Source organism: Vulpes vulpes, chromosome 1 (assembly GCF_048418805.1).
Source record: "Vulpes vulpes isolate BD-2025 chromosome 1, VulVul3, whole genome shotgun sequence".
In the NCBI taxonomy this organism is placed as follows: Eukaryota; Metazoa; Chordata; class Mammalia; order Carnivora; family Canidae; genus Vulpes; species Vulpes vulpes.
The window spans coordinates 72483279-72510711 of record NC_132780.1 but is presented as its reverse complement, the minus strand read 5'-3'; the positions used below and the strand labels follow the sequence as shown (position 1 = coordinate 72510711).

The following is a 27433-nucleotide window of genomic DNA, read 5'->3' as shown; positions in this document are numbered from 1 at the left end:
TTACCCTTTTAGTGGCCCTGGAATTAGCTGTAAGTAGAAGTGATTTGCATCTGTAGAGATAACATCTAAGGTAGAGAGAATGCTTGCGTAGAGTCACAGAATTACCCATGCAGTAGGAGTGATTACTCATGTGTTCTGAGTCCCCATCTGGTTTGGACAGTATAATATTAGAAAAAGGAATTCCTGTCGTGTAAGGAGTGTTGAAGAGCTGCATTTTGAACACGAGATCTCTATAAATGTTCAGTGTTGGTGAACTGTCTCAGAAGCTAATGTTCTTTGTGCGTTAGTAGTTCACCCGGTAAGCTGGGAATGGTGCCACAGGTCAGTGCTGGTGCCTGCGTGTTTGTGAAGAGGTGGGCTTTGTATAGTGGAAAGAGAGTACAGTGTTGTGTGTTGTCCTCAGTGAGTTGCCTGCCTTCTACAGGCCTCAGTTTTGTTACAGTAAACTGAGCCATGCTGGTAGATCCCTCTGTCCAGCACTGTTGTTTTAAACCTCATGCGTACAGGACACATGCTGGGGCTCGCATGCCGTGGCTCAGGCTCCGTGGGCAGTTGGGGGATTCCTACAGGATTCACACCGACCACTGAGGATGTGCTCAGAACTCCTTCCTAGCTTGCTTATACTGTCCACCTGTCTTCCAGCTGGTCAGCCCACCCCTCTTCCCATATCCTTGTCCATTTGTCTTTGCATGGCCACCTCTGGGTTCTTCCTGATGGTTGACCTTGGCACATAGCTCTTCAGAATAACCGTTACCCCTGATGAGTGGTGGGGCTTTCCCTTTGAACCCTGGCATCCTACCTGTGTAAGGAGTGCCTTCAATCTCTGTGCACCCTTCACGCACATTTCTAAGGCATCCCTTTGGCCATGGCGTCTGGGACACCTGTGATTAGTGGTCCTGCTCTTAGTGCTTGCGTGCGTTCCCTTCCCATCCTGTGGAGTTTTGATCCTGTTAATATATTACTGGATCACAAGCTGTAGGGGCTTAGGGGCCAATGTGTCTTATCTTCCAGAAACAAAGCATGCCCTGCATCCAGTCTGCCAGTGTGTAAGTGGTGGCAGGTGTCCTTAACCTCCCTGGTGGTCGGAGGACGGTGCGTTACTGATGGTGTATCACCCTGCTGCTTCCAGGCCAAGGTCTACCATCCTGATTTGCTTTTGCATCTCTGATTTTACACTTCAGTGCTTAGGAAAACTTTGCTGTGGGATTCTGTGTCCCTATTCCCCTGTGAAGCCTGCTCTTCTGAGGAGGTATTGACATGCTTTGTTTCTACCACATGAAGGGAGAAACCTTAAGATTTTGGTGAGTCTGTGTCTCTGGTATGTCTACATCCAGAAACGTGAGTGCCTGAGGCTTACGGACTACATGCTTGCTGAGCTTGGGATCTTTTCCTTGGGTGTAATCACCATTGATGGTGTGACTCATGGACAAATAATCACTGCCTTTGGCTAAGAGAAGTGTTTTGTTGTTTTTTAATTACAGAACGGGAACAGAATTGGGAAGCCGTGGATGGCAGTGAGGAGGAAATAGAAAAGAAGCACTTCTTCATTAATATCTGCCACAGAGTGTTGCAGGAAGGCCAGGCCAAAGGCTGCCCTGAAGATGCAGCTGTGTGCTCCGTCGGTGAGTTGTGCCCAGAGCAGGGATCCCGGTGGTGGTTTTCCTGAAGGCGTGCAGAACTCAGCTGCATCCAGTTTGGAGCAAATGAGAAAGTATTCCTGTGGTTTATGTAAATCTCCTCTGAGTTCAGCAGATATGGGATGGGGAGGAAAAAAAGTTGATGACTCAAATATAGGTAAATGTAGCTCTAGAAACTGTAGCATGTCGTTGTCCTAAAGCTGGCCAGAGACTCCTGATGGTAGGTAATGCCGTAACTGGGAGCAGAAGGAATCAGGCTGGAAGTTGAGTATCTTTTCACTTTGTAACTTGAAGCACAATGTTGCCAGTACCTTGTATAAAACTGATTTTGGGTTTTAACAGCTCTACTGCCTGTAACTGTTAACAAATTACGGCTTTAGGCAAGTGGCATCTCACTGAACTCTTCCTAGAATACTTGTACCCCTGGGGTGCCTGTAGCTGTAACTCTGTTGGTCCTGTGGCTTTCTTGGCAGAAACTGCTCAGTCACATGTTTCACACGTTACTTGTCTGCCATGTAAGACTCACCTGGAAAACGAGGGGCAGTGAGAGTAATTAGGATGTTTACAAATATTAGATACAGAATTGTGCACCTAGGCTGGGTTTTAGGAATTACCCTGGCATTCAGAATTGGTGATGTGTCTTTTGAAGCGGGTCCAGGCATGCCCATGCATCTGTGTAAGCAGGACTTGGGACAGAGTGTCAGTGCTTGATAGTAAAAGTCAGCTGAACCAAGAGAGAAGCAGTCACCTGCCTGGCTTGCTGAACAAGTTCAATTAGTTTCTGCTTTGGTCCTGGACAAACTCTAGCCTCTTGGCTGTGCTTTCAAAAGACCCTGTGTCTCAGGGGAGCGGAGACCCAGAAACCAGGGGAACAATGTTACTTGGGATGGGATGGCTTGCTATTGGCCTCGTGCCCACGGAACAGGACGTTGTTGATTATCACTGTGCTGTCTCATTGAGGCTGGACGTGGCCGTGGTGTCTAGAGTGGCAGCCACTGCCCGCCAAACCCATCCCTCAAGAAAACCCACCAACCACGGGGCCAGGCCAGGCAGGCTGGGGATGGGGGCCGCAGCACCCTTGCTGGGTCCTGCTGATATGTTCCTACCTCTTCTCCTGTGTCATCATCACTTTTAATCGTGTCTTCTGTTTTTCCCCCTTTCTTACCGCAGATAAAAATGGATTTAAAAATCTAGGCAAATTTATTTCTCCTCCTACAAAGGAGAGAGGGAATCTTCAGCTCTCATATTCAGATGGTAGTGACTGTGGCCACAAGAAGATAACGAGTAACATAACACTTGTCTGCAAGCCAGGTGAGCCGTTTTGAAAAAGGGAAGAGGCTACATGGGGTAGTGGTTTTTGCCCCAGCTGAGCCCGCATGCTTCATTTCTGTTTCTCACGGGCCGCTGCCAGGAGTGGGAGGTAGGAAGGGGTCGTGCCACACCATGTAGGTTCTAGAACCTTCAGTGGTGGTCTGTGGGATTGGAGCCCCCACCCCCCCACCCCAAACCAGTCCAGAAATGAAGAAACCATATGGTGTCGAGAGAGTCGTGTTGCAATTTTCCAAATGAGTTATGAGTCTCCGCGCGGCTTCCTCTTCCTGGGGACTGATACCGAGTGGCCGTGCCGGCTGCTTAACTTCCTCCAAAGGGGGAAAATCGTAAGTGCTTGAAAAATGTTGTCCGTGATCTCACCCTTTAAACACAATGCTCTTCTTCGTTTACCTTTATTTATAGGTTTACTTTGTTTTTACAGTCAAAATCTATATATATTCATACATTTTTTTCAGTGTTCCTCAAAACATGGCATTTTGTGAATACTTTTCTGTTTCGCAGTTATATTAATAATTTGTAGGGACTTCCTTGTTGCTAATGGCTTGGTCTTACTATTTTTAAATGTTTTCCCTATTGTTGGATTAGTAGCATGTTTCCAGTGCTGGTGATTGTGCTGTTACAGATCTCCTCTCTCCCTCCTGTTGAAATATTTTTTTTGGAAAAATGCCCAGCTGTGGGATAAGGTCAAGGGCTAGGACTATTTTTTGTTTTTGAGTGTTTTTTGAATTGTGGTAAAATATATGTAAGGCAAAAATTGCCAATTTTAAGGAACTCTAGTAAAATGCACAGAACACGAAATCCAACATTTTAACCTTGTTAAGATGTCCAGTTCGGTAGCCTTAAGGACATTCACCACCATCCGTCTCCAGAACTTTTCCAGCTTCTCAGACAGACACTGTCCTTATTGAACACTGACTCCTCACCCCGCCCCAGCCCCTGGCAACCACCCTTCTTTCTGCCTCTGCAGGTTTGATTACTCTCAGAACCTCATGTCAGTGGAATCACAGTATTCATGGGACTATTTTTAGTTTAGGAACGATTAGTGATACATTTTTCTTCTTCGTTGACAGGTGATCTGGAAAGTGCTCCGGTGTTGAGGACCTCTGGGGACAGTGGCTGCTTCTACGAGTTTGAGTGGCATACAGCCGCCGCCTGCGTGCTGTCTAAGACAGAGGGCGAGAACTGCACGGTCTTTGATTCCCAGGCAGGTGTGTGTCTGCATGGCACCTTGTTGGTGTGGTGCCACCTGGAACTGTTTAGGGTTTTTTGTTTTTCTCCCCTTTAATATTTTCTATGAGTTTTAGACATAACCTGCTTCAGAATTATATTAATGCTGTTTCACCAAAAATTTGAAAGTCTGACATTTGAGGTTGAGATAATGAGAAACGTACCTCTTAAATTCATGGTGGAGGTAGGTGTGCCGAATGCAGAATGTGAGGATCACAAGGAAATCGTGTTTGAAAGGGCTTTTTGTAGAAGTTAATGGCCTAGAAACCCTACCTTAGACTTTTCAAGAAGGTCATCTAGCTTTGAACCTACTGGTTGTTTATTCACCCAGCAGTTTAGGCTCTTTGAACAGGGTTTTTAGGTTAACACAAATGGGAATGGTGGTGGTGAATCCATTTTCAGGGAAATGTCCATAAGTGCAGTTCTGGAGGCCTGAAGGGAAAAGCATTTTTCCTGCCACTTTATGGCTCCTCACCATTGGCCAGTTCCTCAGAAGACTTTTCTCTCTCTGAAACTGCGAGCTTGGGGCCACCCTTCTTGCCTGTGATCCAACTGACCTTACATATTGCCATTGTTTTTACTCTTAGGGTTTTCTTTTGATTTGTCACCCCTCACAAAGAAAAATGGTGCATATAAAGTTGATACAGAGAAGTATGATTTTTACATAAACGTTTGTGGTGCGGTGTCTGTGAGCTTCTGTCAGAAGGACTCTGGAGCCTGTCAGATAGCAAAAAGGCAAGTAACTCTTTTTTAGTTATGGGCTTTCCTTAGGTATCTCATACTGACAAATACTTTATTCTGGAATAGGTGTGTTCTCTACTGACATCATTGCTTTTCAAGGAGCAGTAAACACAAAGAAGACCTGGCTTAAAAAGAGGATGCTAAGAGTCTAATTCCCTGGAAGAGGAGCAGACTGCACCCTTAGAATTTACATAATACCTTGCTTCTGGGTAGTTTGCATTTCTTAGTTGTTAGAAACGCACATGTTTCTCTGTTCAGTGTAGTAATAGTTCAGGTGAGATGGTCGTACCTTAAACCAGCCATGCTCAGCGTGGCCTTGGGTCCTGGAGTGGGGGGTCGGCCTGCCCTTCTACTCTACTGCAGACCCTGGTGATCCTGGACATTGTCCCCACCCCACTGCTTGGCGGCCCTTCCTTCTGCTTCTGGGTTACAGCATCACAGGGTTTCTGGCCTTGCCGTCTTTTCTGAGAGACATTTGTGTGCTTGTTTTAGTGATGGAAAGGCTTGGAGCTTGGGAGTGAGTAATGCAAAGCTGTCATATTATGATGGGATGATCCAGTTGAACTATAGGGATGGCACGCCTTACAATAATGAGAAGCACACACCAAGAGCTACACTGATCACCTTCCTTTGTGACCGAGAGGCTGGAGTTGGTCGCCCTGAATATCAGGTAGGAACTGTGCACCGTGTGCACGTGTGTGGGCTTCCATCGCTGATGAGAGCCAAGAGTGAGAAAACATCAGTCTGGTGAGGACAGGGGGAAAGAACACAGTGGGTGGAACACGGCTAGTGACTTTTCTGGAGTGAGATGAGGTTCTGACCAGAGCTGAGGTGTGATCTGTGGTCTTTCCTGGGGAGAAACCATCAACTTCTCTGGCTCCCCGAGACTTACGCAGGAGCCTGTCCCGGCCCTTATTTTAGAAAGCAGAGCTATGATTAGTCTGGTTTCCTGGCCAAATCATCATCTGCTGTGATTTTAATTAATCCTTTTAGATTTGCCTGGGTACCTAGGGCACTCACTGTTCATCTGAACTGGTTATTCAGTGGGCCATACACCTTAATGGTAGCCGACCACCCTGTTGGTTTTGTCTATGAAGCTTGCATCAAAAAATCATCCTAATGGCACTTAACTGAGACTAGATTTCTATCTTAATTTATTACTGGGGTATATTCATTTTAATAAGACACACGTAGATGAGCAAAGTAGACTTACTTTCTTATAGTTCTCATTTACAGAAATTGCCCATAATTTTTTAAATGCTGGCTTAGTATAACATTCCCTTTTGTCTTTGCCACCCTGCCTGTTCCTCTTCGTGCCATGTGATTAGGAGGAAGATAACTCTACCTACAACTTCCGATGGTACACCAGTTACGCTTGCCCAGAGGAGCCCCTGGAATGTGTGGTGACCGACCCCTCCACACTGGAGCAGTATGATCTCTCCAGGTGAGACCAGAGTCCACCTTCCTTGGCCCTGGCCCTGACCCTAGTCCAGTGTAGTGATAATTAGCTTAGGTGAGCACATAACTGAGTTGAAAATGGAGAGTCAAGTTCTGGGGGTGCAGAACCAGACGGGGAGTTTTAAGCAGAGTAAATTCTAATAATAGTCTGGTGGTAGCCTTTGTGACACCCACTGCTCTTTGCCACAGCAAAGTGTCAGACTTCAGATCATTGTGTAAAACAAGGACTGTCAGTACAGAGGTGTGGGGGAGTGGGCCCATGCAGGATCCACTGAGTACTGAGGGTAGTGAAGGTTGAGATGTTCATGGGTATTGTGAGTCACGGTGAGCCACATTCCACAGTTTAATTGGTAGTGTGTATTTAATTCTGAATGTCCTTAACTACTTAGACATGAACTGTCAGATTGAAGTCTGTTAAAATTAAGAGTATGCATTTGCTTTCAAATTCTAGTCTAGCAAAATCCGAAGGTGGTCGAGGAGGAAACTGGTATGCCATGGACAATGCAGGCGAGCACAGCACGTGGAGGAAATACTACATAAATGTGTGTCGACCTCTGAACCCCGTGCCGGGCTGTGATCGGTACGCGTCGGTGTGCCAGATGAAATACAAAAATGATCAGGTGAGTCTCGCCCTCGCCCTCCCCCTCCCGGAGCATATGACTTAGTGGGTGGAGGCAGTTATTTTGGGACTTCCAGATCAGAGTAGGCCTGGCTGCTGAGGCGAAGCCCTCTGAGCAAGAGTGGGGGCCCCCCACAGATGTGATCATGCTCGAGTCATTGTTCAGATTTAGAACTTCATGAGATGCTTTGGTGCTGGTGACCTCTGATCACAGCACAGGGGAGACGAAGCTCCTGATGGCACATCTAGCCTGCGTTCAAAAGCATCTTTCAGACCAGTAGACATGTGTAAAGAATAGTTTTCGCTTCCAGAGGCTCTTGCTTCTGGCTTGTTAGTGGGGAGGGAGCTTGGGAGAGTAGATCCAAGCATTAGCTTTTACTCGGGGTGCTGGGCTGCACCTCATCATCGATCAAATGCAGTTACTGCCGGAACTTTGGTACGTTTCCCTGTGTTCCTCGTACACAGTGAATCTTAAAATAAGATGTATGTGTGCTTCTTTAAAAATAGCATGTCGGGAATGTACTTTTGCTGGCGCGTTTTTCCAGCTTGGAGGTATCTTCAGGAAGCTGACGAGCGCACTCTGGTGGTTAAGAATTACATTCCTTGCTGCATTTACACGTGCACAGACTTGTGTGTGCTCTTTGTTCCAGTGAGGATTTCAGAGTCAATCCTTATTATCCACTGGTTCTGTGTTTGAGAATCATTTACTTGTCAGCACTGATCTGTGGCCCCAAAATCAAAACCTGCAGTGCTGTGATTCATATGTGGATGTGTGTAGAATGGCCCCAAAGTGCACGTTCCCAGAGAAGGTGGAGCCAGACAAAGCTCTGCCTTCTGAGGGTTCTCCTCCCGAGATGACCATGGAATGGTCATTATTTATTCATGGGGCAGGGTGGAGGAGTGCCAGAGGTTCTTGGTTCAGGGCCAGGTGCACAGGGGGTGAGGCCTGTCTTGGATGCCCATTGGCGGGGCGGCCTCCAGCAAGTTACTTACCACATCTGAACCTCCTTTCCCCTATCGTAAGGTAAAGAAAATAGAATCTGCCAGCATGCGTTGTTCTCAGGATTTAAGGTCATCATCTCTATGGGATAGTGTATGTATAGGGACATATTTCCCCTGGGATGATGGGTCATTGTTTGTGATGACTTTGTGGACTGCAAGTGCTGTTGCTGAATAACAAGAATCAAAATATATCAGTAATGAAGAAGTCTTGTTTTCTCCTCGATGGGAAAATCTAACAGACACATCTGTTTGCAGGGTTCCTTTTCTGAGGTAGCATCAATCAGTAACTTGGGGGTCACAAAGACAGGCCCTACTGTAGAAGACAGCGGCAGCCTCTTATTAGAGTATGTGAATGGCTCTGAGTGCACCACCAGTGATGGGAAGCTGACCACCTACACCACGAGGATCCATCTTGTCTGTTCCAGGGGCAGCATGGTAAGGCACACGCTGCCTGTGACCTTGATGCTATCGAGGTCTTTGTGGCTAAGCACCAGTCAGTGTGTCTGTTATAGAGACGAATGAGTCTGGGGGGAGGTGGGGTGGCATTTTCCGTCTGGGTGGTATGGACCCTATCCTGTCCCTTAGTTCTTGTCAGCTGGTGATGGAGGATCCCGACAAGCACAATGGTCTTAGGACAGATTGGCCCGAACCCCTGATGTTCGTAGGTAAGGAAGCCTGGGCTCAGTGCCACACAGGGCCATAGGTGAGCAATGAGGGCTACGTGTGTAACACGTGAGCAGAGCAAGAATAAAAGATTAAGGCCAGAACATAGAGAAAGCAACAGAGATCGCTTTTGGCCATAAGTTTCTCAGGGCAAAGCAGAAGAGGAATCTCCAGATAAAAGTGCTTTGGGGTCATTATGAGACCATCCCAACTGCTTTCTTAAAAAAAAAAAACGAAGTTGGTAGAAATATATATAACAAAAAATGTATCATTTAAGCCATTTTTAGGTATATGGTTCAGTGGTATTAAGATCCCCATGGTGTTGTGCACTGTCCCTGGCACTTGGCTCTCCCAAGTCCACTTGCTTTTTCACCGAGAGTTTCACATTTATACCTGGATCGTGTTTTTTTTTTTTTTTTTTTTTAATTTTATTTATTCATGATAGAGAGAGTCAGAGACACAGGCAGAGGTAAAAGCAGGCTCCATGCAGGGAGCCCGACATGGGACTCGATCCTGGGTCTCCAGGATCAGGCCCTGGGCTGAAGGCAGGCACTTAAACTGCTGAGCCACCCGGGCTGCCCTGGATCGTGTGGTTTTTGAATAATTACTATTACACTCTAAGGTGAATACAGAGTGGAGATAATGAAATTCAGGTTTATTATCAAATTATTGAGGACAGTCAGGTACACATTTTAAGGGTCTGTTACAGCTTCCTGTAGCTTCACTGAGACGAAGAGCCGAAGTAGGCAGTGCTAGCAGTCTGGGGACTTTGTCACACACGTCCCAGTTGCCTTCAAGATCCCAAGTTGTCTGTCATTTACCAACACATGATTTTTTCCAAGAGATCATTTTTTGGAGGTAAAGAAAGGGTCTCTGATAAGGGGATGAAATTACTAGCTGGATGAGCATGGGCCCGTGTTGTGCAGGAAAGGTGTTCCATGACCGAACAGTAAACCCACTCCTTGATTAGCCTGGGGTGGGTTTGCTGTTGTCTTCTCGGCCTCGGGAAGAACTCCCAGCTGCTCAGCCCCACCCTTACTGTCCTCTGGGCATGTCCATGTCCCCTCCTTAGAGCCTTGCCCCCTTTCCCACTCTAGTTTCTTGTTGCCGTGGAGATAGTGGACTGTTCCAGGAGGCTTTCTGGGATCCTTAGTTTTTCAGCCTTCCTGGGACACCTTACTTATGTGGACAGTGTATGTTGGCTTTCAGAGCAGCTTCATGTGGTGACTATCTCTGAGTGCCTTGTAGGGCCGGCCATGCACTGTGCATGCAGACACTGTGAACAGAAGTCTGTCCACAGAGTTCAGCAGGCCACAGAACTTCCATGCCTAGAGCAGCTCCTTTTCACAAGTGCACTGTGGGGCAGAAGGGAAGGATGTGTTTCTGTTTGACTGTGAGAGATGCCGAGGCTGAGAGGCACTCGGTGGGCATACTGTGGGCTTACCATCAGGTGGCCAGCACATCCTCATCTTGTGAGCCTGGGCGGGTGTCCAGACTGTCTTGCGCCCCTGTGTTCTCGTCTGCATACATCCAGTGGATGAGTACAGACCCTGGTTCCCAGGGGTCATTGGGAGTCTCCATTGAGAAATGCTAACAAAACTTCATGGAGCAATGAGATCTCTTGGTGCAAGCGGCTGTCAGCCTGCAGTGGGCAGGCCTTGCATAGAACATGGTGTGGCACACATCTGGGGGTTTCTTACAGGTACACACCCAGAAGAGTGTGTACAGTGTAAGTTGACACAGCGAGCAGAGCTGGGCAGCCAGACCCCACCAAGAGCAGCATCCCAGGAGGCTCCCGTTGCTCCTTCCAGTCCCTTCTCCACCCTCATGCTGGTCTCTAACGCCACGGGGCAGTTCCCCAGTTTTGAGCTTACACAGGACATCATGCACACTCTAGTCTGCTGTGTCTGGTTTCTTACGCCCTATACTCTTGGCGTAGAGTGTTTTTCAAAAGCCTGGACTAAACACAAACCCAGATTTGGATCCCAGTTCTCCTGTTTACAACCATGTGACTTCAGGTGAATTCCTTGACACCCAAGCCTGAGACATACCATCCCTTTAGTAGGAATACTGAGGATATTACATTGTAATTTGGTAGTGTACACGAAGCAGCTAGCCTGTCACAGACGCGTACTTAAACTTTCAGTAGAGTTGGCTGTTTTTAGACACGATGCCAGTATTGTCTTGGTGAGATTGAGCTCAGTCTTATCATATTGACTGTCACCCGGGGTTTAATTTTTCAGAATACCCACCCCATATTTTCCCTCAGTTGGGAGTGTGTGGTCAGTTTCCTGTGGAATACAGAAGCCGCCTGTCCTATCCAGATAATGACGGACACAGACCAGGTACGTGTGCTTCCCCGGGGCGTCTCCCCAAGCTGCCTCTGGATATTCCCACCCAGGTGTCACCACTCTGCACTCACACCTCCCCTTGTGCTTCCAAATCTGTTATTGGCCTCACCTTTTCCTGCACATTGACAGCAGGCCTCTGGGAATCATCCTGCATCGCACGCACTTCCTGACCCCAGTTCCCAGGTGCTTGCCCGAAAATCAGGCCCTCAGCTTTGCTGCCCAGTGACTGCACATTCCTACTTTCTTCATTCCCCTGTCCCTTTGACATTGCAGTGGCATCCCAGTGGGCTCTGGGGGTTCACCACCACTGCAGAGATGCAAGTGGTTAATACATTACCCTAACACCTAAAATGTATTGGTGCCCCGTCATCTATAGGATCTAGCCCATCTGTTTCAGTACATTCAAGGTTTTAAAACTTGGATCCCACATTTATTATGACCATTTCTTGTATGTGCCTCGTGCCGTCCTGGCTCATCCTACTCTTTGGCCTTGGCATGTATTCTTGCCCTTGGGTGAACCCTCTCCTGTAGAGCGTAGCAGCAAATGACTCTGTGGTGTGTTTTCTGACTCTAAAGGGAGACTTGTGGATTCACAGCCCTGCGTGTTTTCTTTATGGTGGGACTTACTCTGCTGCCTCCCCTTTTAAAATCTCCGCTTCGACAGCAGAGCCCAGACTCTCTGCCAGGGTCCTGGGCTTGTGGAGCCTGGGGAAGGTGGGGATGACAGGGGTCCACACTCCGTCCGCATTCCTAGTTTCTGGGGTTGGGGCTGCTGCTCCTTTCCCTGCACCTGGCAGAGTGCGCAGAAAACAGACATGGGGAAGGGGAAGGTTTATGATGTCTCCTAGAAGAGGAGGGGCGGTGAAATCCCTTGTGCCTCCCATCATCGTTACCTCTAATGAATGAGACAGAAAACAGAATGCTTAAACCAACTTTCTTGAGTTTTTTGTTTTTGTTTTTTAAAAATTATTTATGAGTTGCTTATGGTTTCCACTTAATTTTTTTTAATTTAAATTCAATTTGCCAACATATAGTACACTATTAGTTTCAGATGTAGAATTCATTAATTCATTAGTTGTGTGTAACAGCCAGCGATCATCACATCATGTGCCCTCCTTAATGCCCGTCACCCAGTTACTCTATCCCCTCACCCATCTCCTCTCCAGCAACCATCAGTTTGTTTCTGAGAGTTAAGTGTTTCCTATGGCTTATCTTCCTCTCCGAATTTTTCACACTCAGTTTCCTCTTCTTCCCTTTTGGTCCTTTGCACTATTTCTTATGTTCTGCATATGAGTCAACCTAACTTTTCCTTCGGGGGTCAGCTTTGGTGGTCTTACTCAGGTAAAAATTGTAGTCCTAGGAGCTTTCAGGTAAGTTTAATATTTCTAAGCCCAGTATCACACTTGGGCAGACAGCAGGGGCCATGTCTGAAGGGGCTGGTGAGTACACAGAGGGCTGCTCTTCTGATAGGGGTTTGAAGTCCATGAGAGGCGCATGTTTTGTGAGGTCCATACATGCAGGCTGTGGAGGTGCTGTGTATTTGCTGAGCTCCTGTGGAATTGGATTGAACATGTCTCTTTCCCCCATTGCTCTTGCAGGCCTGTTCTATCAGGGACCCAAACAGTGGCTTTGTGTTTGATCTTAACCCACTGAACAGTTCCCAAGGATATGTGGTCTCAGGCATTGGGAAGACTTTTGTGGTAAGAGTTCTGTGATGAATTTCCAGTTTGCTTTGAAACCAGGAGAGAGTGCACTGGAGTCACCTGCAGCTGGTGCAGCTGGTGGCAGGTGTCTTTAGAAATGGCCCAGGGCACTGTGGTGGCAGCTCTCAACTGGAAAGAGAAGAAAGAATCCAAATTTAAGGGGAAACGGAGATAAAACGCACTCCCATCCTGCTGTACTGCAGACGTGTGAGGGTGCCATTCTTTCGAAAATCCATTATTCCTGATCTGTTGCTGTGTGTCTAGAGCAGTGGTCCTAGGCCAGCAGCATTGGTGTCACCTAGAATTTGTTAGAAGAACAAATTCTGTGGGGTGGGTCCTTCAGTTTATTTTAACCAGGCCCCGGGTGATTCTCTTGTCTGCTGGAGTCTGAGAACCACTAGTCGGAAGGAAATGGTACTTATGTTATCCTATAAAAGGGCAACAACCTGGGTGGCTGTGTTCTAGAATCTTCCGACACCACTTCCTTCATCAATAGCCTTGACGGAAGGAGAGAATAACCTTTGAGAAAAGGAAGTTGGGATAAGACCGTCTTATGTAAACTTGATACCGAGGGGAACTTTGTAGGTACACCTCATGCGGAAGAGCATATGGCTTGTTCCATAGCCCAGGAGAACACCCAAACGGGATTTGTCCCTCAGTGGCACAGTGGCTGGTCATCCACCCACCCTCAGCCCCCAGATTGCTTCTATGGAGTTTGGTTTAAAATAGGTGAGAGCGTATGTGGCCACATGTAAGAGTGAGAGGCAGACAAAGTGTTGGTGCATTAGAAAACACGCTGGAAGATGCTCTTACACAGAACATGCTAGAAGCAGGTCAGACAGGCTCTGCCTCAGGCACACTAGCAGAGGTGTTGGGAGATGGCAGGTGTGTCTGGTCTCCTGGGTGTGGCATGGCCAGTGTGCCACCAGAAGAGCTGTGTACTGAGCACACCACCACCCACCAGCTGACTGCCTGGCTTTGTACCCTCGTCACCTAGTCCTGCTGGGCTCACTTGCCCTCGGATACACCCTCCTCGTGCTGCTGAAGCTGCCTAGCGAGTGAGACCTCTCTGGGGGTGCCTGGACACCTCCAATTGGAGGGGCCTGCAGATGTGGGCGGCCAGGATGGCCAGTGCCCACAACACAGCAGAGCAAGCCCAGGCTTCTCTCAGCTCTGTTCTTAATTTATGGGCATTTCTGTGAAAGAAGGAAAGGGAGCCTGTCCCAGAATTTCATCCCCAGGCCTCGTGCACACAATCCACTCGGCTGCTGAGCACCTGTGTGCGGTATCATCCTAACTGGCCATTTCCTGAGTCGGAAATTGGTCTTTAAGAAAAGTACTTTCTGTATGTAAACCTTGACTACGTACACACTGTCCATGATCATTTAACAGATGTAGAGAAGTCTTCTCTGTGTCTTCATACCACAGAGTGTATTTAACTTCATTTTCATGGCAGAGTGATATCAACATCTTATTTCTTCTGTTAGAGATGGTGTGTTGTTATATGCAATGTATCTCTTGCATTTAGAGGCACAGGGCTGTATAAATAAACCTGTTTACTTTTCATTAGAAGCAGTGTATGGGCATTGCCATTTGGACTTAAATGTTGCATTATGTACTATTTAGAATTTTACTGAACATGTAAGTTGGTAACCTGAATGCAATCTAGTTAGTCTGGCAGGGTTTAAGTTCCTAGGGCTCTTGTTTGTGGTGAGTTATGTGGTCTGAGTTAACATGTACGGCTCTTGCTGTCTGGCCTGCAGTTTAACGTGTGTGGCACGATGCCGGTCTGTGGGACCCTCGATGGAAAACCGGCCTCTGGCTGTGAGGCGGAATTTCAGACAGAGGATCTAAAGAACCTGAAACCGAAAAGGCTGGTTGGACTCGAGAAAACCCTCCAGCTGTCCACTGAGGGCTTTATAACTCTGACCTACAAAGGGCCTCTCTCCCCTTCCACAGGTGAGCTCAGGACCATGTTGTTTTGCAGCTAATGAGCATCCTGGGGGCTCTGACTTGTCTAGGAACCTTCTGAGTGTGCACTGTAAGCGATGGTGCAGTCCTGTCACCTCCCTCCTGCCTCCAGGCCACAGCACCGCACTCCAGAATTGTACTGTGGCTCGGTCAGGCCCCTGACATGCGCTCCTGTAACTAGCGGGGTTGTGCTGTTGGCTCTCCTGCTGCCTGCCCTGTCCGCCAGTCTCCCAGCATCGGGCCCCTCGGTGGTCCGATGACATGAAGCTGTGTGACCTCCGAGACTGAAGCAAGTCTCTTTGCTTCAGTCTCCTCCCTCCTAAACTGAACAGGGATGATGCTGTTACCTGCTGCTTCTGTGGACTGCTGTGGGTCCTTGGCACTGTGCCTTGGGCCCCCTGGCTGCGGGAGCCCTTTGGCGGTCTGCCTGCTTGTGTCCTTAGCCCCCTTCACCCTCCCAGTATTCTGTGTTCAACACAGAGTGGTATTTATTTATTTATTTATTTATTTATTTTTATTTATGATAGAGAGAGAGAGAGAGGCAGAGACATAGGCAGAGGGAGAAGCAGGCTCCATGCACCAGGAGCCCGATGTGGGACTCGATCCTGGGTCCCCAGGATCGCGCCCTGGGCCAAAGGCAGGCGCCAAACCGCTGCGCCACCCAGGGATCCCCACAGAGTGGTATTTTAAGTGTTAGATCATGTCACTCCCAGCCACATGCACCCGGTGTAGAAGCGGGCACAGTCACAGCGGCCGGAGGGACATCATCCTACTCCTCACTCTGTCCTGCTCTGGAAACCGTCAGGGCTCCCTCATGCTCCTTGCGTGCCCTCCCCTCCTGAGCCTTTGTCCTTGCTCTTGCCTCTGCCCATAGTGCTCTTAACCTCGGGATGGCCCCATGGTCCCTTTCTTCCCTTTCCTCAGCTGTTGGCTCAGATGGCCACCTCCTTCAAAACCCTCAGCCCTGTGGGGTGTCCCCTGCCTGGGTCTACTGCAGCTTCTTTCCTTACACATCTTGCCATCTTGTGTGCCCTTGACTTTATGGCATGTGCTCGGTATTGGGGCCCCTGGATGAGGACGTGAGCCCCTAGAGTGGGGTGGGTGAGGGTTTCTTCTGTTTCTTTCACTCCCACGTGTGCTAGGAACTTAGTATTGTCCAATAAACCAGCGACGTCAGCTCCCGTTTGGGTTGAGAAATGGATGCTGTGTTTGTTTTCTGGGGTATCAGGGTGGAGGGTGTTAGGCTCACCCTGTACACCTGTTGTTGTGTGGGTGGCCACTCTGCAGCTCACGTCAGGCCCCTTGAAACAAACCCAGTGCTGTGATGTCGTCTTAAAGGATGGCTGGGAGGTTAGTTCCCAGGGGAGCTGCTGCTCTGGGCTGAGCTGTGATTGCTGCTCTGTTTCTTCAAGTTTGGCCTCCTTTCTCCCCAGGGAACTCTTATGCCTTTATCATCCGCTTTGTTTGCAACGATGATGTTTACCCAGGAACCACCAAATTCCTGCATCAGGACATTGACTCTGGCCTGGGAATTTGGAACACTTTCTTTGAGTTTGAGACTGCACTAGCTTGTGTCCCTTCTCCAGTGGATTGCCAGGTCACAGGTAAGCCTGAGAGGGCTGGGTTTAGGAGGCTGGTCGAGGCCCCTGTGTGTAAGGGTATAGATGCACATGTGTGAATGTGTGGTGGTCTGCAGTGTGCTTCGTTTTATAGGCAGCATGTTTTTGTTATGTGCTTTTTTGATCCTTCAGATATTTTTCTTGAAGAGAATCAAGATATACAATTAAGATTTTTTTTTTTTTTAGATTTTATTCATGAGAGAGAGAGACACACACAGGCAGAGGGAGAAGCAGGCTCCCTGTAGGGAGGCCGATGCGGGACTCAATCCCAGGACCCTGGGATCACGACCTGAGCCAAAGGCAGATGCTCAACCACTGAGCCACCCAGGTGTCCCAGAATTAAGGATTTTAATCTATATTTTGGAATCAGAAGCTACTTAAGAACAGAAGAAAATTCTCAGGGGAGGAAATACTATTAGATCTTATTTGAGGACCTAAAAGAAAGTCTTCAAAGCTCTATAAGGCACACCTTGGATGCTGAACAGTGTCTCCAGGATGCCTTGTGCTCTGCAGGTGGCCCTGTACCTCCACATCAGTGGTGCTTCATTGCAAAGGGCAGCATCCAGGGGGCAGAGCTAGTGTATGCATCTGTAGGGAAAGCCTTCTAGCTGTGGCTCTCCTAATTGCTTAGTAATGAATGTCGAGTTTGTGAATCATGAGTCTTCAGGCGCGGTGAGGGTGGTGCTGTAAGGCTAACGAGAAGGCAGGGGTAGCTGGAGTGTTTCCATATATTTCAGATGTTGCTGGAAACGAGTATGACCTGAGTGGCTTAAGCAGAGTCCGGAAGCCCTGGACAGCTGTGGACACTTCGGTTGATGGAAGAAAGAGAACTTTCTATCTGAGTGTTTGCAATCCCCTCCCTTATATTCCTGGATGCCACGGTGAGTTGAGAGCATTTGTCTTGAGTTCCATTTGCCTTTTTCTTGTCCCCCTGCCCCGGATGAACTCCCGGCTCTTGCAGGCAGTGCAGTGGGGTCCTGCCTGGTGACAGAAGACAACAGCTGGAACCTGGGCGTGGTGCAGATCAGCCCCCAGGCTGCAGAGAATGGGTCCCTGAGTCTTGTCTATGTCAACGGTGACAAGTGCGGGAACCAGCGCTTCTCCACCAGGATCACGCTTGAATGCGCACAGACTTCGGTGCGTGAGCTGATGACACACAAGTGTCCTGCCTGTGGGACTTCCGTTTCCCGCTTCCTTTCAGTGTCTCAATCTCTCAGAGTTCAAACCTGCCTGTGTTTTCATGGGTTTTAGGCCTCTAGTAATATTTGCCTAGAACGTATGATTTTCGTCATACGTTTTCATGGGTTTTAGGCCTCTAGTAATATTTGCCTAGAACATATGATTTTCGTCAAGGTTTTACATGTTTAGTAAGTGCTGTATGTTTTTCTTGTGGAGGTTGAAAGTTGGATATTGATTGTAGCTATCTTTTTTATTTCATTTTTTAAAGATAAAAACATAAGTTGTTGGTTTCTGTCGTAGGGATCACCAACATTTCAGCTTCGGGATGATTGTGAGTATGTGTTTGTCTGGAGAACGGTGGAAGCCTGTCCTGTCATCAGAGTGGAAGGTAAGACCTGGGGCCTAGCCCACCCATAGCTGTGGATTAAGTAGCCTATGTTCCAGACAGCATCCTAGGTGCAAGACCCCATAGTAATGGCCACGTGCATGATGATGAGATGCTGATTAGCAGAGGGATAATTTCTTATCCTTGTGTTTTCACTCCACTGCACTGCTAACCTTGACCAGGACATTCTCCACACATGCCTGGAGTGATGATAGGCTATTGGCTTCTCACATTTGAGAATCTTAATTTGGGGTTTTATTTGGTTAAGTGGATCTTCACCCCGTGACCTCAGCTATTCAGAAAGCTATTTGTTAGGCAATCTGAATTATGTGTACAGACACAATGAGAGAATGTAGAAATGGCATTTAATGCTTATTTTGAGGCAGTACTCACCTGACTAAAAATTGGAAGACTTTTTGCCCCAGAGAGTGAGTGCAGGTAGGATTGCAGTTGCACTTCACTTTCTGTGTGTTCTTGAAGGAGACAACTGTGAAGTGAAGGACCCAAGGCATGGCAACCTGTATGACCTGAAGCCGCTGGCTGTTAATGACACCATTGTGAGTGCTGGCGAATACACCTATTACTTCCGGGTCTGTGGCAAGCTGTCCTCAGATGTCTGCCCCACTGATGACAAGTCCAAGGTGATCTCGTCATGTCAGGAGAAGCGGGGACCCCTGGGATTTCACAAAGTGGCAGGTACTGTAGGTTTTTCTTCTACTCTTGTGCCAGAATGGAATTACGTATTATGGTGCTATGCTGAAGGATGACATCTTTCTAGAGTAGAAAGAAAGTTATGTTCTGGTGAAATACTTCTGAAGTTTCTGATTTTCACTTGATTTTCTTAAGCTGAATGCATACCAACAGGTGTCATTAGAGCTTATTCTGTTCTTACTTGGCAGTTCCAGGTACTGATTGTTTATTGCAACCCAGGGCACACTGAAGTAGCCAGTAATGGGTGTTCTGGGGTAGTACTTTCTAGAGTCAAGTCAGAGGGGAGGCATTTAGTACAGGGTTTGGCTATGAATGTACAGGACAGGCTGTTGGTCATCATGCTAACTCAGCAGTTGGGTGACTGATACTACAGTTAAGAACTACTTAAGAGACAGAGTGTGCACAAGGAGGGGAGGGGCAGAGGGAGAGGGTCTCAAGCAGATTCTGTGTGAGCCCAGGGCTCGATCCCATGACGCTGAGATCAGGACCTGAGCTGAAACCAAGGGTTGGACACTTGACCAAGCCACCCCGGCACCTCTAAGTTTAAGAACTTTTAAACAGAAGTAGCTGATGTGATGAGTGTGTGGGCAGCCCCTACGGGCAGTCCTCCTAGGTGATGAGGCTGAGATGTGGCTGCTCTTAGTTAGGTTATTTCACGTTAGTCTGTAACATTGTGACCTTGGGCAAGAGGAGGCCTGGTTTTATTCATCCTGCAGCACAGTGGGTCAGGGAGCAGGCTCCAATGCCCTGGGGGCCAGGCATACTTGATCTTCAGCTATTTATTCAGGGTACATGATGTGACGTGTCTGTTAGGATAAGCATGGCGGTACCAATCCTTTTATTAATCGGGTTCTTTCTGAACAGGTCTCCTCACTCAGAAGCTGACATACGAGAATGGCTTGTTGAAAATGAACTACACCGGAGGGGACACCTGCCATAAGGTGTACCAGCGCTCCACAACCATCTTCTTCTACTGTGACCGTAGCACCCAGAGGGTGAGTGTGCTCAGGAGCTGTTTCAGCACTCCTGCTGCTTTTGGCTTTATAAGCCCTCTCTGCTCTGGAGTTTCAAAATTCTCTGTTTAGGTAAAGTGTAAATGTAGTAGTTACAGAAGCTATGTTGAAACCTTGGTCAATTTGGATTTTCATGAACAGAACCATCCTTTACTATTTTCATTGCTAAGATCTAAGGTGTAGTAAAACCAGCTGAAGTTTCCTGTCTGACTTGTCTCTGTTACCTCCTCCAGCCGGTGTTCCTCAGGGAGACTTCTGATTGCTCCTACCTGTTTGAGTGGCGAACACAGTATGCTTGTGCACCTTTTGACCTGACTGAGTGCTCATTCAAGTAAGTACACACGTCTTTTGAGTCCTTTGGACAGCTAGAGGGATGTGGCAAGGTTTTGCTCTAATGATTAACAGTTGGGGGACAGGATGTTAGCTTAGGTGGGCTCTAAGCCTTCATTTCTTCATATTCAAGTGAGCGGTTGGATGAGGTTACCTCCTGGATCCTACCCAATGTTGGATTTTGGTGATTTTTTTTTGTGTTAAGATGCATACAAGGAGGTGATTGCACTTGGAACAGAAAACTTTGCATGATTCATGGATGTAAGGCGGGTAGAGTGACCAGGATGTCACCTGGCCTTCGCTCCACCTTGCACGCTGCTTGTGTCTGAGGACACCACGGTGAAGGAGGTGTAGAGAGGATGAGGGGCTGGGGTGCTGGCGACAGTGTGGGGGAGGGGACCCCCCCAACTGCAGGTTCTCAGGGGCTATCAGTGGTTCTTTTGATCTTTTTCACCTGTGGCTCCCAGAATCAGGTGGCCGGCAGCTCCTGAGGGAAGGTAGAGGTCTTTGTGTGAATGTCAGCGGATATTCCGAGTTGTCCTTGGAACTACCACAAAACACATCCTGTGTCCTATCCCTGGAGGTTTTGTCTGTGGTTCTGAATGGTTAAGGGATATGCTCTCACTTCTGCTGTGTGAAAACCCTGAAAAGCGTGGATCAGAGCATTACAGCATCTAGTCCTGGGGGGAAGTGTAGTCATTTCCAGGTTTTCCTTCTTTCCCGCTCTATTTTGTTGTATTCTCTCCTTTCGTTTAGGTAAAGTTGAATTTTTTTAAAGTTTTAGTAACGAATGGAAAAGTATATGTTCAGGGATCTGTGTTTAGTGACATTACTTTTCCTACCTAACACTTTGTGAGCGTTTTCATGTGAAACAAATTCCTTTCTCGTTTCCAGCAAGCTTGAATGATCCTCCCGAGTAGATAGCCTAATTGACTTAGCCATTCTCTTACTGCCATTTGAGACTGGCTTCCACTTTTTGAGATTTGTGTACAAAGAGTCTTTATTTTTATGTTTTTTTGTCCATAAAGCTTTTCCTACTAGATTTCTTTATGCTCCATTTTAAAAAGAGTTAATGAAGTTGAAATGAATGATCAGTTAAAATGGAAGTTTGCTATGCATATTCTAATAAATTCGTGGGGATGTAAGAACGTGTGAAATGAGGTCACCTTGTCAGTAAGGTGTTCTCTGACCACACCATCTAAAATCTCCATCTCCCCCCACCACCCAGCCCCAGATTTCATATCTCCCTTGCTTGCCTTTTTTCCTCCTTAGCTTTAATCACACTCTGACATATTGGTTACTTAAAAAAATTTGTATCCTGTTTATGGTGTTTTTATTCTGGTAATTTCTGTAAATTTCATAAGATAAGAGATTTGTATATTTGGTTCAATACAATACCCTCAGTTTAGCACGTAGTTTTTGAATGAATGAATGCTTTCTGTTTCTTCTCTTCTGGCTGAGACCTTGTGAAGTAGCATCTGTGATCGTGCCTGTCTTCACCCGGACCTGGTGCTCCCTGGGGACAGTGTGCATCTTGCTCCCCATTTAACGCGGCACCTGGTATGGGGTTGGCTGTCAGTAACACTTGTATGTGGGATTTGTGTAGTGAGTAAACTTCAGCCTGAGCAGACCTGCCCACACCAGTTCATCTTTATCTCGGTGGCTGTGGTCTTGTCAGGGTTCAGTAGCAGGTGGCTGCTCCCAAAGGTGCTCTGTGCCGCAAGCACTCCCTGTAGCCCACTGTTTGCTCTTGTCCTCTCACTGGTCCAAGCAGGGGGAGTGCTTACTTTTCAGGCCCAGTCTTTGCTCTTTTTGGATTAATACCTGATTTTGCTGAACCAAGTCTTGAAGTTTCCTGAACTTGGGTTCTGATTCTGCCAGCAGGTCGGGGGTGGGGGGGATGGGGGTCCAGTCTGAAGTTCTGTCCCTGGGTGAGAGCTGAGGCCCAGGATGCCAGGCACAGACCACACCTTTCTCTCTCTCTCTGGATGGACTGTAACAAGTGAGCCTGAGCCTAACCACAGTGTTTTCCTCCCTCCAGAGATGAGGCTGGCAACACCTTCGACCTCTCATCCCTGGCAAGGTACAGCGACAACTGGGAAGCCGTCACGAGTACTGGAGCCACCGAGCACTACCTCATCAATGTTTGCAAGTCTCTGTCTCCTCAGGCTGGCTCGGGTGAGAGACAACTCTCAGTGGGCTCATGGCTTGGGGGAAGATCGAGTAGGAGCAGGATTCCTTGAGGATGCTTTAGCCATGAAGTGGCAGAAGGAATCCTATAAGGGTCTCATGACTGATCCCTGGGATGGTCTAGCCGAAGTCCCTGTGGAAGGTGCTGCTGGGAGCATAGTAACCTTGTGTGAAATCAGGAGTCAGAGGTGGGTGGAGGTAATCATGGTGGTAGCTGATTCTAGCAGAACAGGAGACTCGGGGGGTGAAACGGAGGTTGAGTGCATGCCCTCTAGGTTTACCAAGAGTAATGTGGGTCGTGCCCTTTTACATGTGAGGCCATGGGCCCCCCTCCCCTCACTGCCTATGCCGGGCAGACCAGTGACAGTGTGGTCTGCCACTGGTCTCTCCTCATCCACGAGGTGGGACTAGTTCTTCATGCACGGCAGGTGGCATAGATGTTTTGAGGACTGGGAAATTGGCAGAGTTTTTGGTAATTAACTCTTAAAGACAGTATGTGAACAGGGCCCATTTAGAATGCCCTGTTGGCTTAATCTAGATATCTTAGCCTCAACATATTTGGGGTTCAGAAATAATTCAGGCTGTGAAACCTTGGGTTCTCCCCACACCCCATTCCACCTATGGTAAAACAGCATTTAGAGTAAGTCCTGTGGCATCATTGTCATCTCATGGGAAGGAAATAGTAGATCCTTTGGAATGGCTGTTGGAATCAGATAGGTAGCACATCTGATGTCACTTGCCAGGTAAATCCTAGACTGGAAAATCAGCAAAGGTAACCCTTGACCATGTCTCATCTTACAGAGCCGTGCCCTCCAGAAGCAGCTGCGTGTCTCTTAAGCGGCTCCAAACCTGTGAACCTTGGCAGGGTGAGGGATGGACCACAGTGGAGAGAAGGCACCATTGTTCTGAAGTATGTTGATGGTGACTTGTGTCCAGACCAGATTCGGAAAAAGTCAACCACTATCCGATTCACCTGCAGTGAGAGCCAAGTCGTAAGTGACACAGTGTTTCTGGCCCTGGGTGCGGCAGCTGGGGAGCAGTAAGGAGCCGAGGGCCAACGAGGCTGTCTTACCTGCCCTGTGATGCAAGCAGAGGCAGTGATCCTTCAGACACCTGGGCCTACCAGCAGGTGCTAGTGGTACCACTTCAGCCCTGTGGCCTGTGGGCACCTCCTCTCTTTTCTGGCTCTTGGGGTGCCTGACCTGGCAGTTCTAGTCTCAGGATTAGTTGGTTCTGCTTGGAGTTTGGTCCCTGAAGATCTCCCAAAGGCCGTAGGGCAGACGGCTATTTGACAGCCCGCCCTTTCTCTTCACGGATGCATCTTGGGAGAAGCAGAAGGTTTGACAGACCTCATTCAGGGCTGCTCTTCACTTCCTAGCTTGGTTACTGAACTACGTTAAGCTGTCTCTCCATGAACAACACGAGCTATTTGCATGTGACCAAATCACTGTGAGGTTTAGCGAGAAGAGGTTGGAGGTGCCGGGCCCCACTGCTGCTGTGTGGTTGGGGCCTGTAACTGGGGGCTAGTCTCATTTCTGTGGTTGGTGCCTCTCTCTAAGAGGTTGCTGTGGTTTAACAGCTGTGAGACTGAATTAATGGTTCCTCTGGACTGTTTTTCTACCCTGGAGCATCTCCACACGCGAGATGAAGGTGAAGCCCTGTGTGCTATTGCCTAGGATTAGGGTTGTAGCTAATTTTAGGAATAAGATCAAGCTGGGCCGGTGCACTCAGTGTTAGGACGGAGCGCCCACTGTCTCCACCTGTGTTTGGCCAGCAGTGGTAGGAGGAGCCCGGGGAGTCTGGGAGCCTGGGGTCTGCCCTCTCGACAGCAGTAGCAGCTGGGCCTTCCTCCTCCAGGAACCATACAGAGGCTTGGTGTAGACATGAGCCCCTGGGGACTGGACACCTGGGCCCTGATAGACCTTCTTAGCTCTGTAACTGGGCAGAGGCTCATGGCAGAGGAAGAAATTGCTGACAGACATGTGGGGGGAAAAGTGAGGGTGGTGTGTGAGGGTCTCTGCGCGTGGGTTGCCCGGTAGGTTGGGCTGCAGGGTGGGCTGTGGCCAGGTGACAAAGACGCCAGGGGTTTTTCTGGAAAGGAGTGTGCTGCTGAACCAGTCTGAGCAGCTCTGTGATGGACAGGAAGCGTGGGGGTATACAGAGCAAGCCTTAGCCAGTGCAAGCATCAGTAGAATAAATGAGGAGTTCTCTGGGTGGAACTTCTTGTTTTGTCTATAATAACAGATTTGAGTTCATTTGCTCTTCAGAGTGTTATCAAGTATTTACTCTTTCCTGACCCAAAAGAGCCTCTGAGCCTCCTTCTTCACCCTGCCCCCAGCCTGTCTTTCCCTAGCCTTAGCTGTAGGAACATCTCCATGGTCTCCCAAGTGGATTTCTGGCTCTGCGTCTGTCTCACCCTATGTGTGTTAAGCCCCTAGTGAGATCCCAGGAACAGATCCCTTTGCTTTCCTAAGTCTGCTCTGACTCCATAAAGACATTGGCAAAAATTCGACATCGCAGAGGAGCTCTCACTTGATGGAAGTTGATGTTTCGTAGATCTTGTGCCCTATTGGCAACGCTCCGTTCTTTGCTCGTAGAACTCCAGGCCCATGTTCATCAGTGCAGTGGAGGACTGTGAGTACACCTTCTCCTGGCCCACGGCAGCCGCCTGTCCTGTTAGGAGCAATGTGCACGACAACTGCCAAGTCACCAACCCTGCCACAGGTGAGGGATGCTGCCAGTCATGGACCACCACCCCCACCCCACCCACACACAATGAGGACCAGTAACTGACCCTCCCCATGGTGAAGACTCTGTCAGTCACCAACCCTCCACAGTGAGGACACTGCCAATCACTAACGTCCCCCACAGTGAGGACGTTGCCAGTCACTGACCTGCCCCCTACAGTGAGGACACTGCCAGTCACTGACCCTCCCACCCATAGTGAAGACACTGCTAGTCACCAGTGCCCCATAGTGAGGGGCCCAATGTGAACCTGGGGAGCAAGCCACCCTTGGGCAGCAGCATTCTATCCTGTGTGTGCATGCTGGCCTCTGGTTTGGCTCTCCACAGTTGTGTTCACTAGGAGTTCTTCTTCAGTGGGGAAGAGATTGGTCCATCTCCCTGTGAGCCTACCTGTCTGTAACTCCTGTGTCCAAGGGTACCAGTCATGCTGGCTGTAGGCTTGCAGGATGGGTTAGAATCAGGCTCCCCGTTAATCTTCCAGTGGTGATGGGAGGGCAGCTAGGATACTTCGACTGCATGTCTCTGCTGAGCACCCAGGAGGGTGCAGGTGACATGCCTTGACTGTGGGAGAGATGCCATCGGGCCCTCCTGAATCCCACCAGAATCCTGGTGGCTGCTATGGCCCAGCCCCAGGAGGAGGACAATGCTATGAGCTGCTGTCTTCTGAGGAAAAGGTGAGCTATCATGTAAGTTTGGAGACTGCAACCTAATGAGATAGACTGGCTAGCCAGGAGCATATTTAGGGCCAGGTCAGTGCACTAGGCAAGGGGGACTCACTGCAGGATGCCAAAAGGCCTGATGGCCAGCATGGTCTGAGCACACTGGCATCACTGTGTGTCTGTCCCATTCTCCCTTGCAGGACATCTGTTTGATCTGAGCTCTTTAAGTGGCAGAGCTGGACACACAGCCGCTTACAGTGAGAAGGGGCTCGTGTACATCAGCATCTGTGAGGATAATGAAAACTGTTCCCCTGGCGTGGGTAAGTGCCATGGCTTCCTGCCTACCACCTGGCTCTCCTGTCCCCATGACTGTCCCCAACCTGTGCATTCCTGTGGCAAAAGAGAGGAGTAGATACGAAGGTCAATCACCTTCTATGTGGTAACAGCCCGCTCATGCAGGGGGGCACATGGTGATGAAATGGTAAATGAAGGACACTTGCCAAAACCACATTGCACACTCAGAATTACATATTAGCTCTGGATTTGCAGAAAGCAGTCCTCAGAAAAGTGGTCATTTGAATACACAAGAATGTGTTTTCCGTCTCTCTTTACGTTCGGTACAGGGGCCTGCTTTGGGCAGACCAGGATCAGTGTGGGCAAGGCAAACAAGAGGCTGACCTACGTGGATCAGGTCTTACAGCTGGTATATGAGGACGGATCCCCCTGTCCTTCCAAGTCCGGCCTCACCTACAAGAGCGTGATCAGCTTCGTGTGCAGGCCTGAGGCCGGGCCCACCAACAGGCCTATGCTCATCTCTCTCGACAAGCAGACGTGCACGCTCTTCTTTTCCTGGCACACGCCTCTGGCCTGCGAGCAGGTGGTGAGTCTGGGGCTGGGTCTGTGTGGCATCTGTGAAATGCCTGCCTGATGCCTGGGGGTCCCCACAGCCCAGGTGGGCCCTGGTTACAGCATCAGTTTTACTGTTCACTGTCCTCCACTGCCCTGCCCCCCCAGCAAACACCCAGCATGTTTTATTCACCCGATGTTCCCAACCATGAGTAGTTGTAGGTGCCCAAGCATTTGGGGACGTTGATCCATCTTTCGTGCTTCTGTCCTGCTTTTAAATTCCTCTGGGTGCTCAGTGGTGGTAAGGAAAATGTTATGGGATGCTCCAGCAAGGCCCTTCCTATCTAACAGACGGAGTGCTCTGTGAGGAATGGAAGCTCTATTATTGACTTGTCCCCGCTCATCCACCGCACGGGGGGCTATGAGGCATATGATGAGAGCGAGGATGACACCTCCGACACCGGTCCTGACTTCTACATCAACATCTGCCAGCCGCTGAACCCGATGCATGGGGTGCCTTGTCCTGCCGGGGCAGCCGTGTGCAAGGTTCCAGTTGATGGCCCCCCTATAGTAAGTATGGGAAAGGCAAGGCAGAAACAAGTTTTGCATGATTTTTAACAACCATCATGTTGAGTTTCTTTCTTTCAATGGAGGGTTAGTGTAGCAGAGAGAGAAAGAGAGAAATGAGCTGGGGCTGTGTATGTCCTGGGGCAGTTGGGGAAGAATCACGGAAGGATTTATGCATTGAGCCATCAGGCTGATGATGGCGGCCAGAAGGTGTCTCTGAGCTGTGGAAGAAAACTGTGAACACCTATGAATAGATAGACTTTGGTATCATGTTAGGACTCTCAAGGTTGACCCTGATCAGGAAACTTTTATGTGAAGTGGCAAGAAAGAACACTGATAAGAGGTTGGTTTCTTTCTTTGAAATGCATGTCTTGGGTAAAATGCTTGGGAGATGCAGGAACTTTCTTTGGTAAATGAGTCATTCAGATCTAATTGCTGGATACCCTGCCTTGAAAGTTTGAGTCTCCTACTAGCACTCTCTAATA

General features: G+C 48.6%; 1 protein-coding gene across 3 annotated transcripts in view; it reads left to right on the top strand.

Annotated features, from left to right (window-relative positions):
• The window catches only part of IGF2R (insulin like growth factor 2 receptor), a 99950-nt gene that overhangs the window by 52052 nt on the left and 20465 nt on the right, over positions 1-27433 (top strand). For all 3 annotated transcript variants that reach the window (XM_072766793.1, XM_072766805.1, XM_072766801.1), the window contains 24 exons: positions 1482-1622; positions 2808-2948; positions 4040-4177; positions 4784-4931; positions 5430-5607; positions 6266-6381; positions 6847-7015; positions 8272-8451; positions 10923-11024; positions 12629-12730; positions 14497-14692; positions 16138-16308; positions 17061-17204; positions 17285-17460; positions 17803-17890; positions 18368-18583; positions 19463-19593; positions 19845-19942; positions 21983-22119; positions 22933-23123; positions 24729-24855; positions 25736-25855; positions 26159-26415; positions 26733-26951. In XM_072766793.1, the coding sequence (XP_072622894.1) occupies positions 1482-1622; positions 2808-2948; positions 4040-4177; positions 4784-4931; positions 5430-5607; positions 6266-6381; positions 6847-7015; positions 8272-8451; positions 10923-11024; positions 12629-12730; positions 14497-14692; positions 16138-16308; positions 17061-17204; positions 17285-17460; positions 17803-17890; positions 18368-18583; positions 19463-19593; positions 19845-19942; positions 21983-22119; positions 22933-23123; positions 24729-24855; positions 25736-25855; positions 26159-26415; positions 26733-26951 (3686 nt within the window). The remainder of the gene's footprint in view (positions 1-1481; positions 1623-2807; positions 2949-4039; positions 4178-4783; positions 4932-5429; positions 5608-6265; positions 6382-6846; positions 7016-8271; positions 8452-10922; positions 11025-12628; positions 12731-14496; positions 14693-16137; positions 16309-17060; positions 17205-17284; positions 17461-17802; positions 17891-18367; positions 18584-19462; positions 19594-19844; positions 19943-21982; positions 22120-22932; positions 23124-24728; positions 24856-25735; positions 25856-26158; positions 26416-26732; positions 26952-27433) is intronic.